Here is a 15,612-nt window from a genome sequence, read left to right as displayed (position 1 = left end):
CAGTTTATCAAGACACCACATATTTTCAAAAGCTCTCCAACGTTTTCGGAGGCGTCTGTTACCCACTAGCTCGATAGCTAGCCGGGGCAAGGCTCACTAGAGCCGCTGAGAACACCGGACTCCCGGCAAATCGTTTTCAAACCCACCACCATCTTTCACTACTCAGGTTAAACATATATAAGTCACTTAGATAACTTAAAAATGTTATCGTTTGGCTTTTTTTTAGTATTTTATTTGTGCCTGAGTAAATCGGTTTGGCTGAGATTAAAGTTATAGTTTTTACACAGCTGAATAAACGTCAAGCAGACAACTGATTATCAGAAGTGTGAGATGCTCGAGAATATACTCCGGTGTCCTGTTATATTTTAGATAGCAAGGAGTTTATTAAACTTCACCGAAACGATCTGCAAATTTCATTAAAATGTAATAAACTATCATCTTGTCTTTATTTTTAGTTAGCACATACCTTAAACATTTAAAGCTGTAAGCTAATGATAGTTATATAAGAGCAGATGCATGCTGGTGCAATAAGCTGTACGCTGTACGTCGAATGGATGCATGATCTGATTAGTCGACTAATCGCAAAAATAATTGGTGACTAGTCGACTATCAAAATAGTCGTTTGTGGCAGCCCTACTTCATATAAAGCAGGCAAGGCGACTTTAGAGAAGTATTTCTTTGTGGGTAGCTTGTAGCGTGGATGGAACGTTTTAAGCATCTTTTAGAAGCCTTCTCTTTCCACACTCTGAATAGGCATCATATCCCAGGCTAAACAATGTGTCACTGCATTAGTTAGTTCCCCCCAGCATTTGTTACTTTTGTCATAAGGCGTGCAGCTATTTAAAGCTACGTCGATTGTTTGTTGAGTCATCTTCTTTGGTCTCACCACCTAGTTGAAGCGGACAACTCTTCACGTGCTTTAACGGCTTTTTTGTACTCCAAGAAGTGCTTCTGCTTCAAATGATAAAATAGGTTTGTAGTGTTTCCTCCTTTTGCCACGGCCCGCTTGCACGTTCTACAAAAAATTGTGCTTTGATGGGTATCCAATGGACGAAAACCAAATCACTTCCACACCACCGAAGTTGCACTGTTTTTACTGACCAATTCTGGTTCACCCGCTTCATTCAAAGATGCGCTTTCGTCCGTGTCATCCTCCATTGCCGCCATACTTTTTCTGCCATGTGCGTATGAGCGTATGAAAACAAAGGCACTGCGCATGCGCATTTTGCCCACATTCTATCGCAATATTTCATTTTCCTATCGTTGCCGACCGTTATACTGGTATTACCGTGAACGGTATAATATGGCCCAGCCCTAGTTCTCAAGATTATTTTTACCCCATCAGGTGACATCTTGCATGGAGCCCCAGGTCGACTGAGATTCTCAGTGGTCTTGTTTTTATTCCATTTTCTAGTAAGGAAACTCTGGGTCGGGGATGAGTTCCTGCCCCAAGTGGAGGAGTTCAAGTATCTCGGGGTCTTGTTCGCGAGTGATGGGAGAAGGGAGCCAGAGATCGACAGACGGATTGGGGCTGCAGCTGCAGTAATGCGGACGCTGCACCGGTCCGTCGTGGTGAAGAGGGAGCTGAGTGTAAAAGCGAAGCTCTCAATTTACCAGTCGATCTACGTCCCTACCCTCACCTATGGCCACGAGCTGTGGGTAGCGACCGAAAGAACGAGATCGCGGATACAAGCGGCAGAAATGAGCTTCCTCCGAAGGGTGGCTGGCCTCTCCCTTAGAGATAGGGTGAGAAGTTCGGCCATCCGGGAGGGGCTCAGTGTAGAGCCGCTGCTGCTCCACATCGAAAGGAGCCAGCTGAGGTGGTTCGGGCATCTGACAAGGATGCCCCCTGGGTGCCTCCTGGGTGAGGTGTTCCAGGCATGTCCCACCGGGAGGAGGCCCCGGGGCAGACCCAGGACACGCTGGAGAGATTATATCTCTCGGCTGGCCTGCGAACGCCTTGGCGTTCCCCCGGATAAGCTGGAGGAGGTGGCTGGGGAGAGGGAGGTCTGGGCCTTTTTGCTTAGACTGCTGCCACCGTGACCCGGCCTCGGATAAAGCGGATGAAGATGGATGGATGGATGGATGCTTTTTTACATTCTGTCTCTCACAGTTGAAGTTAGGGCTGCACGATATTAGGAAAACCTGCGATGTGCGATAACTGTGATCAATACTGCGATAACGATATGACTTGCGATAAAATAAATAGCAAAAAAAAAACAAAAAACAAATACATAATTTCCGTTTTACTGCACAGTTTTATTTAATGAAAGCTGCTGTATTAGCAGTGTAACAACAAAGTGCAGTCAAACATTGAAACATTGCCCCCATAAAAAAATTTCTGAGGCTTGAATTCTGAAAGACATCCTTCCCGGTCTCTATAATTAGTTTTAAATAAACATAACTTAAATTATACTGCAAATTATCTCTATGCAGTTGTTCATCATTTTACCACTCACCAAGTAGTTATGATGCAAGTCAAAACTGGAGTGGAAACTTTACTAGATTAAACTATAGGTAAGAACTTGTCTGCTGTGGGAACACACCAAAGAACAATTGTCTACCTTTGTGGTCGTACTGGCCAAGACTAATATTATCAACAATTAAGAACAATGTAGGTAGTGTATTTTTGTAATTTTTTGAAAAAAAAAAAAGGTTTCTCTATCTTGCATTCATCCTTCCTGAGTGAATGTTTTTTATGGCAAGTTCTTGTTAAGGAAAACCAACATGTTTACTCTCCAAGGTTTTAAACATGTGCGCTGACATGTTACTATGTTTCCTGATGTACTAAAAAGTCTCTCTGAAGGTGAGCTACTTGCAGGTATGCAGAGATACTTCCTTGCAAGCTTGCTTAGCTGTGGGAATGTCATTTTGTGGAGTTTCCACCATGCCAAGGAGTCTTCCTCACTGTCTATGGCCGTGGATAGCAAGTAGCTGTTAAGCTCAGCTTCAACAGCTTGTGAGAGATGCATAAAAGAGGAGGTAGGGATTGGAGCTGCCTTGAAGAAACTGCCCAGGGACTTTTTTGCCTTCTTCAGGGGACGACTGGGTGGATCATCTGTCTGGGCCTCTGGTTCAGCGGAGCTTCTCTCCTGGAACAGAAAGCAGATTATAAGAAAAGTAAACATTTTGGACTAAATATGAATTGAAAGGTTTTATATATAAGCATGCATGAATACCTTCTGTGCCACTGCTTCCATTTCTGACATCACTCTGGTCTTGATGTCTGAGACTCGATCAGTGCTGGTGTAGCTGACTTTAAATCTGGGATCCATGAAGCACGCCATGTCCATAAGTTCCTGGGTAGCTGGATTTTCATATTTAGTAATCAGGTACTCGAGGATTTTCTTCTTAATTGATTTTGTCAAATCACTGTCTTCTTCCTTCTCTGCAAGCACCGACGTCTTCATCAGATGAAGGACTGGTTTTACATATGAAACACTAACGTAGCTCTCACCAGACAGGGCATCTGTAAAGTCTTGCAGGGGGTGTAATGCCTGGTTGACAGACTCCAGTACCTCAAGATCCTGCCAAGTAGGAATCAAGTGTCTTGATTTCTTGTCTGCTGAGATGACATCAGAAATGGCCCGCTGCTGCTCCAGGACTCTCTCAATCATCTTCTGCCTGGAACCCCACCTGGTTGGGCATTCTGTGATCAGTGTGTGCTCTGGGAGGTTGAGCTTCTGCTGTGCTTTTTTCAGAGCCATCTTTGCTTTCCAGCTGTGGCAAAAATGTCCAACTAACTTTTTGCAAAGTCCAATGGCTCGGGCAATGCGGGCATCATCTTTGATAGAATTTTCTGGAGAAATAAGAGGAAACAAAAAAACTGTCATGTTTAAAACCTTTTTTTAAAAAAAAAAAAAACTAATTGAAATTTATAACTAAAGTTGTCTAAAAAGGTAACATTATCCTTATCAATATCAATTTGATAATAATGTATAGCACATTTTCATTGCTAAAAAGATCTGCCTTGAATAAAACTTACCGATTGCAAGGTGCAGCCTGTGTCCAAAACACTGAAGTCTGACCCAGTTGTTTAGCTCCGTGGCTCTCACAACATTGGCACCGTTGTCTGTGGTGATGCACACTTGTCGATCTTCTTTAAGATCCCAGCTGGCTAACACCTCACGTAATACATGGGCTATATTTTCACTAGTGTGGGAGTCTGGAAAATACACAGTCTCTAGACACCGTGTTTTCAGTTCAAAGTCTTCGGTGAGGAAGTGCACTGTGAAACTCATATATGGTTCCGTTGTACGACTTGACCATAGGTCTGTAGTGCTTGCGTAGTTTTCAGCTTGGCTCAGTTCAAACATGACGGTCTTGCGGCATGTTTCATACATTTGTGGAATGGCGACATGTGAAAAGTAGTTTCGTGAGGGGATGCGGTATCTCTGGTCCACTTTATGTATCAGACTGGTGAAGCCCTCTCTGCTAACTGTATTTATAGGCATCATGTCTTTAGCCAAAAAATGTGTAATGGCCTCTGTTATTTCTTTGTACCGCTTCGACGTTTTCTCATAAGGAATTCCACTTGAAAAACTCTGATACAGAGACGGCTGTTGGACTGCTGCGCTCTTTGTCTTAACATTAGCAACCTTTGTTTGGCTAGCCCTATCTTTCTGGAACTCTTCAAACAGTTCTCTGTGGTTGTATTGAAGATGATGGTGGAGATTAGTCGTGTTTCCTCTGGTGGTTGCCACGAGTGTTCGGCAAGTTTTGCAGAGTACCTGTGTTTGGAGAACGTCGTCTTTATCAAATCCAAAGTACCTCCAAATAAGTGAGGTACTATTTTTTTTTTTTAGCCACGAGTTCAGTAGCATTCTCGTCACGCGTCTCGCTCTCAGCCATTACAACTCTGACTCGTTGCTGCAGCGTTGTTCGCGCCCGACCTGCGTAGGAGGCGGGCCTCTAATCCATTTGATTGGTTAATGCCGTGAAGGGCTCTATTCGACTGGTCAAATGTGTAAATGGATTTCTTTGATTGGTAAATTCTTTACAGCACGTGTGTAAACATTTTAAGGTACCCAATTATCGCAGTTTACGCCGTCTTTTGCGATGGGCCCATCGCGCAGGCTGATATCGCGATGACAATAAATTTTCGATTTATCGTGCAGCCCTAGTTGAAGTGAACCTATCCTGAAAATTACAGACCTGTCTCATCTTTTTAAGTGGGGCAACTTGCACAATCGGTGGCTGCTAAATACTTTTTTGCCCCACTGTAACTATAATTGGAACATGTTTCAGTAAACAGGTAAATAAATAAAACTTGTGTCAGTGTGAAATATACATGGACCTAACTGTATATGGTGTGTGTTCATGCATGTGTGTATTTTGTGTGTGCTGTGTGTCTACGTGTAAGTGTGCTAGTAAGTGTGTGTCTGTAAGTCGTAAAAGGAGCATGTGATGTCTGCTATGAAGAAAAGCGAGCAGATCAGCATTCTCAGAACTGAGGTTTGCCCTGTGATTTAATGCGACGTTTACTGTTGCAGAGAGCAGACTTTTGGATGGTGTAGGTGTTATTAATTAATAATTAATAATTAATTTGAACCATTCAGTATCTAACCTACCAGCCCCAGGCCAGTGCCTCAGAGTTTTACTGTGCCATGTACATTTTTATAGGTCAGCTTTGCTTGTTGCAGGTGACTCTGTCTAGTTGAAACATTGTAACAGACTAAGGTAGCAGTTCATCTGCAAATTTTAATGTCACTTCTGTATCTTTACTGTAGATTTTCACTGTGTAAAACAATCTGCTATAAAGTTAACTTTACATTATAGTAATAGGTGCTAGAAAAAAAAGCTCACTTAACCTGAACTTACCAATTGAAGGACTCTGTGTGTGTAGAGGCAGACTCTGGCTACATGTTCAAATAGAACTGCATGATCTTCTCAGCTGCTGTTGTTTTAGCAGTATTTCTGTTAAAAAAACCTGCTGCCTGCATGGGCTTAATGTTGTAATACTTTTTACTCACGCACGTGCTCATAGATACTATTTTTAGTTGCAAATGTGAGAGAAACCCTCATGTTTGCATAGTGATATTAGAATTGTGGATTAAACTAAAATGATTTTATTCAATTAACCATTACTGCTGTAGTTATATTGATTTTTTTCTGTCATTCAGTCTGCGTAGAGATTTGTGTGTGCGTATCAAAATCTGTATGTTTGTGTGTATGTGTTTGCACTTTTATTTTTTTATTATTTTTTTACACATTTACAGATCTGTAAAACTGTGTCAAACTTATACATGTGTACAGGAATCTGTAGATGTTTATTCAGAATGCCTATAATGGCATTTGTAAACATGTAAATACATTTACAATAGCTAAAAGTTCTGCAAGAAGCACTGAATATACAGACAAATCGTCAGTTACAAGTCACCTTTCAGTAGGTTATCATGACAGATTTGGAAATGTGTTTGGAAAGTAGTCTGTTAGACTTGTGTTTGTCCATCTCTGGTATGTCAGTATGTGGTGTACCAGAGATAGACAGACCAGAGTTAATTTACTACTATATCTAACCAGAAGCCAGATTAATGAACCTGATAACCTTAACACAGTATCTTAATTTGCAGTAAAAAACCCCCCACAAAAACAGCCTTACCCAGTAGCAGTAACTTCATAAGCAATTTTGCATTATCATTTCATTCATTGAAATGAAAATAAAAATTTAAATTCCGTTTCAGAGTACAACAATTTACATCTTTTGAAAAAAAAAAAAAGAAATACACGTACCAGAACTTTAGTCCAGCAGAGTTTGTGCTGACAGCAGCTCTGGGATCTAGATTTGCACGACCTTAAAAGAACAGATTTGCTTAGATGTTTGAAGATTAAAAAAGCAGTACTGTGCAAAGTCAAATCTTGCTCTACAGGTAGTAATAGCACTGATTAAACTGGGCTAACTTAAGTTGTGTAATGGCAAAGCAGCTTGATAATTTCAAGAGTACGTATCTCTGGCAGGAAGAAATTGGAACAAATGATGTGTTTTGTAATAGGCTGCCAGCAGTAAAGTATCTAAAGATAGAAAAGAACCAATCTTAAATTGTGAGTTTGCTAAATTCTGAAAACAAGTGAAAAGCAGCCATTTTCCCAAATTGCAAGAGAGTGTGGCTACCTGGAAGTAAAATATTATGATATGAGGTGTAGCTAAAAAAATCAAACACAGCTGGATTCATCACAGCTGTGTTTGTCCTTCAGGGATCAAGCAAAACTGTCACATTATGTTTGCATTATGAAGTCTCCCTTCAGCTTAGCTTTACTTTGCAGTTCTTTTCATTTATGGTGTGAATACAATAAAATATTTGTAGGGCTTGAGCAGGACCATTGACTCACACCCAGGTTCTGCAACACTGTTGGGTAATATAGATGGTCTCATGGATGCATTTAGGTCTCCTCCTCTTCACACTGAAAGTTTGACATGGTGCAGGCAGAACATAACCCATCTCAAATTGTATCTTTAGATACTTTACTGCTAGCAGCTTATTACAAAACACACCATTTGTTTCAATGTTTTGTGCCAGAGATACACACTCTTGAAATACTTTTAAATTATCAAGCTGCTTTGCCATTACACTCAAATCCCAATCAAATGCCATTCCCACTAGATACTGCTGTGAATGCAGCTTCACAGTAATTAATTTGGGACAGATATTTATGACAGATGTGATTTTGCTAGCACTGAAACAAGTCAACTCACATTAATAATAGAGTTTTTAACAAGGATTACATAGACTTCTAAGAATTTGTTCCAAGTATTTATTTGCATTTGCACTTTGCTGCATTAATATGTCCTGAGAAAAAAGAAGCATTTGGGTCCATTCCATGGAAACTGACTAAATTTAAGACCATTACTGAGTTCCCAGTGATGATGAGCCAGCAATTCCAGTAATAACACATTTATTAATAAGAAATCTACATAGTAATTGAAAATGTTTTAGCTTTCTACTGTTATTAGTTTGCTCATACAAGTCAGGGGCATGATCAAGCATTTTCTGAACTGTTTTCTGTGGAGCCATTTTCAAAGAGGCATCTTCAGAGAAGAACTTAAGCTGTCTTTCAGTTTTTTAGGCCAAATATCTGCTACAGCACTGCTGCAATAAAATGTCTTACTCTTCTCATTTTATTTGCATATTTGCTAGATTTACATGTTTTACATCTTTATATCAATTTCACGTTAGCTAAAGAGTAAATACAAAATGCAGTTCTTAAATGATGATTTTATTTATTAATGAAAAGGCATTGCTGTATTTAGTTTTCTTGTTTCTTTGCGAGGTTCAGGTCTGTTAATCAGAATCAGAATGGGTTTTATTGCCAAATGTTGAGCGGGTTTACAACATTAGGAAATTGCTGCGGTGCTTCAGTGCAAACATACTGTTATAAATACTGTTATAAATTAAGCTTAAATAGACATGAAAATAAGAATAAGAATTAAAAGTGCTAAGTAGATAGATAGATATATACATGATATATACATGAGTGCAGGTGGTGATCAGTGCCAAACATGGAATGATGCAGTGACCACACCGTAGGGTCATGTGTTAGTGGTAGGAACAGTCATACGGTTATTGTTCATGTGTTCAACAGCAGAGGGGAAGAAACTGTTCTTATGGCGAGAGGTTCTGGTGCGAATGGACCGGAGCCTCCTGCCTGAGGGGAGCAGGTCAAACAGACTGTGTCCAGGGTGAGAAGGGTCAGCTGAGATCCGGGCTGCACGCCGCAATGTCCTGGAGGTGTACAGGTCCTGCAGAGATGGGAGTCTGCAGCCAATCACCTTCTCAGCAGAGCGCACAACACGCTGCAGTCTCTGTTTGTCCCTGATAGTGGCTCCAGCGTACCACACGGTGATGGAGGAGGTGAGGATGGACTCGATGATTGCAGTGTAGAATTGCATCATCGTCCGTGTTGGCAGGTTGAATTTCTTCAGCTGCCTCAGGAAGTACATCCTCTGCTGGGCTTTCTTAATGACGGAGGTGATGGTGGGCTCCCACTTCAGGTCCTGGGTGATGGTGGTACCCAGGAAGCGGAATGAGTCCACAGAGGTGATGGGGGTGTCAGTCAGGATGATGGGGGGGAGTGGAGCTGTGTGCTTCCTGAAGTCCACAATAATCTCCACTGTCTTCTGGGCATTCAGCACCAGGTTGTTGTGGCTGCACCAGGACACCAGACGTTCAACCTCCCTCCTATAGGCAGACTCATCCTCGTCCGAGATGAGTCCAATAACGGTGGTGTCGTCTGCAAACTTGATTAGCTTGACAGACTGGTGGGTGGAGGTGCAGCAGTTGGTGTACAGGGAGAAGAGCAGAGGAGAAAGAACACAGCCCTGAGGGGAGCCGGTGCTGATGGTCCGGGAGTCCGAGACATTCTTTCCCAGCCTCACATGCTGCTTCCTGTCCGTCAGGAAGTCTGTCTCTTAAAGCCAGTACTGTGTTGGTGTATGTGTCTAAAAAAGATGTAAAGGGTTTTGTGCTTTTTCCTCATGTTGTGTGGACTGATCTCTGTGTTGTGTATTGCAATTTTCTGCTCTTTTTTTTAACGCTCAAATAGAGCTGGGCGATAGAACGATAACGATATGTATCGCGATATAACTTTTACTCGATAGAGAAATTAAACTATCGCGATAGACTCTTGTCCTCTTAAAAAAAAAAAAAAAAAAAAGGTCAGCCAATCCAAATTAAGTAGCGCAGAGCCGAACCAATCACAGCCGCAGCGTCACGTCCCGTGACTTGTTACGTACAGCACAAGTGCCAAGCCGCACGTGTGTTTGTTTGGGAAGCAGCCAGCGGGTAATGGAGCCAGCGCGTAATGGAGGAAATGAGTGTGCCGACTAGAAAAATCAACCGAGCGTGACCGAAGAGAAAACAGATGATGGTTCCAACGCCGGAGATATTGTCGAACGGAAGAGCTATAGAAGTTCCGTAGTGTGAAGGTATTTCGGCTATTTCAAGTCTGACAAAAAACAGAGTAGCGTGCACTGTAAATTGTGCCGAAAGCAAGTCTGGAAATACAATAAACTGGTGCATGCGTCACACTGTGCGCCACGTTATTGTTTCGGTGAAATGAATTTCTACAAGACTGTTACTGTTAATTGTACTCTCTGCAGTGTTTAAATGCTTACATATACACACAGTTACTGTCCCTCCACACATACGACTCGGTTCTGCTTCTATGCCCCAGCTTTGTTTACTTTTTCCCACCGAGGCTTCTAGACTTCTGATTGGCCAACATTTCTGGTGCAGAAATGTTGGCCACCTGCTGCTTTGGCATGTTCATAGCAGCGTTTTCCTTCATTTCTGCCTTTATGTGTGGACGGGATTATTTTTTAAAACGAAAACGGAAAATCTCAGTTTTCAAAAATACCCGTGTACGTGTGGACGTAGCCTCAGTCTCTGACTGGAAGCGCTAATTCGTCATTCGGCTTTTGTCAGACTAAAGTAACTGTTAAAACTGTTTGAAAAGCTCAGCTATACAACAAGGAGAGATTGAGAATTTCCTTTTAGTTCTCAGTTTATTTGATATTGACAAAAGTTAGTCAATTTTGTCTGTTCTTCTGTAAAACAAACTAAGATTTATTTTTAGAATTAATATTTTGTTTCTAAGTGGAATTGACAATTTAGTCTGTTTCGTTTGTTCTATTTTGAAACTTAAACGCTTTAGCGGCTGCCTTTTGTGTAGTTTGTAATATTTGCCTTTATTTATCTGAAAAAGTCTCATGTTCCTTAAGTACATCTACCCTGTTGAACTTATTATGGGAAATAAATATTTAAATAAAAACAAGCTGCTGATTATTTCACATTTTACTTGTGAGCAACGGCACATTTAAATCTTACAAATATAGTTATTTGGCTTATATCGTGATATATATCGTTATCGCCTGAAATGAAAAAAACATATCGTGATATGAAAAAATCTCATATCGCCCAGCTCTACGCTCAAACAAGTTTCACTTCTGCTGTTAACACCTTTATTATTATTGAGGACTAGAAATGTGTAAACATTAATAATGAAGACTGAAGTTCACATCATTGTTACAAAACACATAAAAGATCTGATTCACCAGTTCTAGCATGGCAATGATTGAATTGTGCCTGATTAATACTGTAACACTGTAAAAGGCAGATGAAAACAGGTAGTCAGGTAGAGGAAATGTTTCTCCCACTCTAACTTTTTTTGCAGTTGCATTTGTTGTAATTTGTGAAGATGTTATAATATTTGTTGATTTTATAAATTAGTGCAACTCTTCTCTAATGGCTTGTTGTTTTCCTTCAGCAATAATGCCACCAAAAAATGCCAAGCCCAACTTAAGCCATTCCCAGGTATCTGAGATTGTGAAGAGGCTCTACCGGCTGACTGCATCAGTGATTCAGTCTCTGCCCAGTTATGATGACCAGAACTTCTATGTGGCGCCCAGTGAGGGTGGCGAGTATATCCTAAAGATAATGAACTCAGAGGACAGCAAGAATACCTTGCTGATTGAGGTGCAGACATACACCATGTCCTTCCTACAACAGAATGGAATTCCTGCTCAAACCGCGCTGCCCAACACCTCAGGAGAGCGAATGAGTCTGGAGGAAATTGGTATGTGACCAGCCACGTTGTTCAGATCTGAAAAAATATCGTTACCTGACATGACATAAAATTTCATCCATGCACGATGAAGCTTGTGTGACCGCAGCCTGGCACTCGGTGTTCAGTCAGTCAGGCTCAAATTGATCCTGACTGATGTCAAAATGCTTCGTAGCAATTTCCCTGTAAACATTCACTGTTGAATCACAAGTGATTATAATTAGAAATTGTTTGTTTTTCAGTAACATCTAAAGATAACATGTCAGAGTGTTATTTAAACCTAGGACTACGAAGCCCCCAAAAGACTTTGTGTGCTTACTGGAGACTTCTTTATGTCACAGTGCTGTGAACATCTTTGTCTCCTTCCAGATTTCTTATCATTTTTTTATATTTAAATGTTCCAGATCACCAAATACATTTTTTATTGGATAAAGATAACCAAAGAAACACAAAATGCAGCCAATAACGGCTGATCAGATATTGTGGGTCCTAGACCCTAAACAAAATCCTGAAATTGACAGAAAATGAGTGAACCAGTGTCCAAAGACTTTCCATCATTACTTAAGTATGTTGGCACACTGCACATGCTTATAAGTACTGTGTTTCTGTGACATAGTATAAATGTGCTGCGTAGTTGAACTCGACCTTTGGACGGTTGCTTTTGCAGATAATCTGTAAAGATAAGGCACAGGCAAACTTGGCATCTGCAGGAGTAGAATAACACATCCTGGCTTAGGGCTAAAGGGCAATCTTACACAAGGAAGTTTGCATAATTAGCAATATTGTTACGCCTGTGCCCTTGAACAGGGCTCTGCCATATATGTTCAAGTTTATTGAAGCCTATAATTATTCATATCCTTACTTTTGGCAGATTGTGGTTTTGGCAGTCAGAAGTACCTGGTGAGACTGTTGACCTATTTGCCTGGGACAACCATCTCCAAGGTTCCTTTAACTCCACAGCTGCTGTATGAAATGGGGAAAACTGCAGCTAAAATGGACACAGTCATTAAAAAGGTATCATAGTAACAGTCCTGTGAAATCTCTTCTAAAGGCGTCCACTCTGTGTTAGAATTTCAGTGAATCTTCGGGAGAGAATTTCGTGAAACTGCCCAGAATACATGTGTCTATCAGCTATTTTTCATTTACACATGTCTTGCATTTTTGGTGTAATTTAAGATGAAACACCCTCATCTTCACGTGCTGGAGAGAGAGGGGTTCAAATGGAGTCTGTCAAATGTTGCTCTCCTGGAAGATTACCTCTACGTGTTAGACGGAGAGCCTCTGCTGGAGGTTGTGAAGTCTGTAATCCAAGGGTACAAGAGCTCTGTGGATCCCAAACGCTCTAGTTTTCGCAAATGTGAGTATACAATATTATCTTGTTACATGTATCAGTTACATGCTTATGACTTAACATAAAATATATTTATTGTCATAAAAGCATAGCTGTGAAGGTTAAAGACCAGTAACTGTTTATCAGAGAGCTGCTCATACAGTTTGCACTGTACTTCTTGATTACCTTGTCTTGGCTTCTCATTGGCTGATTGTATGTAGTAGTTTGATTTTACAAATACACTTTTCAAATGTCTTTTTTAAAGGCGTTAACCATGGCGACTTCAATGACCTCAATGTCCTGGTACAGCCTAATGATAAAGAAGGCTATAGGATCACCGGTATTCTGGACTTTGGCGACATGAATAGTGGCTACTACATCCATGAGCTTGCAATCACCGTCATGTACATGATGATTGAGCACCCTAAACCCATCGAGGTGGGTGGACCCGTCCTTGCTGGCTGGGAAAGCGTCCTTCCTCTCAATGAGGTGGAGAAAGATTGTCTATATTTGCTGGTGCTGTCCCGCTTTTGCCAGTCCTTAGTTTTAGGTCGTTACTCTCTGACCTTGCAGCCAGAAAATGAAGAGTATCTGATGATTTCATCCAGAAAGGGTGTTAACATTCTCCAGCAGCTCTGGGAGTTAGGAAAGGAGCAGGTGGAGAAGCTGTGGTTTGAGACTGCTGCTCAGCTCAGTGACAAAAGTGAAAGACAGGAACAAACTCGTTCATGAAGGCAGTGACTCCACCGAGCGACAATTTGTCCACAAAAACGAAGATTGTGTTTCCACAGTTAAAACAGTTTATATCTTTTAAACTTGTTTTATTTCAGACAGAACAACAAGGAACGTCAAAGTGTTTCAATAAAGCTAGAGGAGTATATAATGTGTCTGAGAAGAAATTTAGATACTGTTGTGGAATAAGGGAAATATTTTACTGCTACTCATACTCATCATTATTACCATTGCATTAATCAAATCAATCATCATTTCAGTAAAACATTTATTGAAGCTGTTGCCATTACATTAACCTTTTTACTACAGGTACAGCTAAGACCATTTTATACACATTGCATCTTGTGCTTATTAAGAAGTGTATTCTGCTCAGTCAATCGAAGGTCTCAAGCTTTGTTTGGTGCAATGTCCAGACAATCTATTGTAAAAGTGACTTGGAGCAACAGAAGGTTAAAACTGCGTACACGCTCACAAAACACATATAATACATATAATCTAGAAACAGGCTTGAGTGAAGGCCTGAATGTATCCGGCTTCTTGTTGCATCTGAGTTTGCTTAGTAACAGGTGACAAAAGATGGGCCAAAAAGGAGGACATCAACATCAGAGCCTGAATCCATCGCCATATTTGGAGAAGATGCTAGAGAGGGGAACTTCAGTGTCTGCATTTATCTCTTAAGATTGCTCATTGTCTATAAAACATGCAAATGATGTTCTTAAAATACAAAGTATGTTCTTGTACAACGCGAGAAGTGGCGTTAACCAACCCTGACGTTATAAAAGCAATCTGAAGTATATTTTTGGGCGGAGATCTACATCTGATGTTTTGCAGTGTTCATCTTCCCACGCGTGTGTTCAATAATCATCTGTTTGATTGCATCCTCCTGGGCCTCTATTTTGTTTTGGTTCTCAATTGGGACACTGTATAAAAACTATTAATGAAGTACTGTAAAAGAAGAGGTAGTTATTAGCAAATTCATGGATGAGAAACTGAAAAAGCGATTACTAACTCCCACAGTTAAGTGCCTCAGATCTACTTAAAAAGGAAAAAGTAACTGAATTGTCATCTTATTTTACAGATTACGGTAAATGACAGAGTGATTTAATCAGATTGTTTAGAGATGCTTAAATACGTCTGAATTAAACACATCCACGTTCCTCTACACTTTTAAGAAATCGATGTTAACAGATTTGTTAACACATTTCCAAATCTCATCACAGACACACAGATCCAAGTGCAGACACATGGATGTGAAGACATGGATTTGAAATCACGCAGATTACACAGTTCATTTAAAAGACAAAACATGTCAATTTAAAAATAAATTAAAGAATTTCATGTTGTGTTTTTATTTCTGTTATTGAAGGGGCTTTGGAGCCAAAATGGTTTTTGGCACAGACTTTCTACCACATTCAAATTGCAAAAGTGAAAGGATGATATTTGCTGTACATCACACAAGTTTAATTCAGATAGATCAGCAGCAGAAACATCACGTATTAGGAACATAATTTTTAAAAAAAAGACTCGATGACTTTGTGTTCTTTTCAAGTTAGGGCTCTTTACATGAGTTACACTCATTTCTCTTGCAGCAGTTTTAACTCATAATTCATAGCATCGGATCTAACAGATGCTATCATGCGTCATGTATCATTTTATTATGAAAGTTATACCTTTAGTAGCTTTAAAAATGTCCATCATGTATTTTGGTGTTGTGATTTTCTCCTGACAGTATTTTTGATTAAATCTAGTGTAATACTGCCCCCATGTGGTTGTCATTAGTGAAGCAAGGACTTTATGGTAAATACTAAAACACTGACTGTTAATCACTGACATCACCGACAGTCTGATATGATAATATATCATATCATCAATTTTTTATTTTATTTTATTGTAATTTTTGTTTCAAAAAGTATGTTTTTCCTTTGTAGAGTAATGTTACACTGACATACACATACCGGCCACTTTATTAGGTACACTGTAACAAGTAGGAC

The 15,612-nt window shown here is 40.2% G+C and overlaps 2 protein-coding genes across 2 annotated transcripts in view; one reads left to right on the top strand and one right to left on the bottom strand.

The window, feature by feature from the left end:
* The window catches only part of hykk.2 (hydroxylysine kinase, tandem duplicate 2), a 33,743-nt gene extending 18,362 nt beyond the window's left edge, over positions 1-15,381 (top strand). The window contains exons 2-5 of the mRNA XM_085247871.1: positions 11,263-11,571; positions 12,431-12,573; positions 12,736-12,916; positions 13,155-15,381. Of these exons, the coding sequence (XP_085103997.1) occupies positions 11,268-11,571; positions 12,431-12,573; positions 12,736-12,916; positions 13,155-13,621 (1,095 nt within the window). The 5' untranslated portion in view covers positions 11,263-11,267 and the 3' untranslated portion in view covers positions 13,622-15,381. The remainder of the gene's footprint in view (positions 1-11,262; positions 11,572-12,430; positions 12,574-12,735; positions 12,917-13,154) is intronic.
* On the bottom strand, positions 1,944-5,089 carry LOC146558839 (E3 SUMO-protein ligase ZBED1-like). The gene is made up of 3 exons (XM_085247938.1): positions 3,986-5,089; positions 3,180-3,799; positions 1,944-3,092 (listed from the first exon to the last, which is right to left on the bottom strand). The coding sequence occupies exons 1-3, from the start codon at positions 4,821-4,823 to the stop codon at positions 2,697-2,699; spliced, it is 1,854 nt and encodes a 617-aa protein (XP_085104064.1). The 5' UTR covers positions 4,824-5,089; the 3' UTR covers positions 1,944-2,696.
* Positions 15,382-15,612: the final 231 nt, after the last annotated feature.

Source organism: Mchenga conophoros, linkage group LG15, assembly GCF_057382185.1.
Source record: "Mchenga conophoros isolate Kocher_MC1m ecotype Shallow Benthic linkage group LG15, M_conophoros_male_GT1.1, whole genome shotgun sequence".
Classification (NCBI taxonomy): domain Eukaryota; kingdom Metazoa; phylum Chordata; class Actinopteri; order Cichliformes; family Cichlidae; genus Mchenga; species Mchenga conophoros.
The sequence above is the reverse complement of the archived record's forward strand: the minus strand, read 5'-3'. Positions and strand labels throughout refer to the sequence as shown.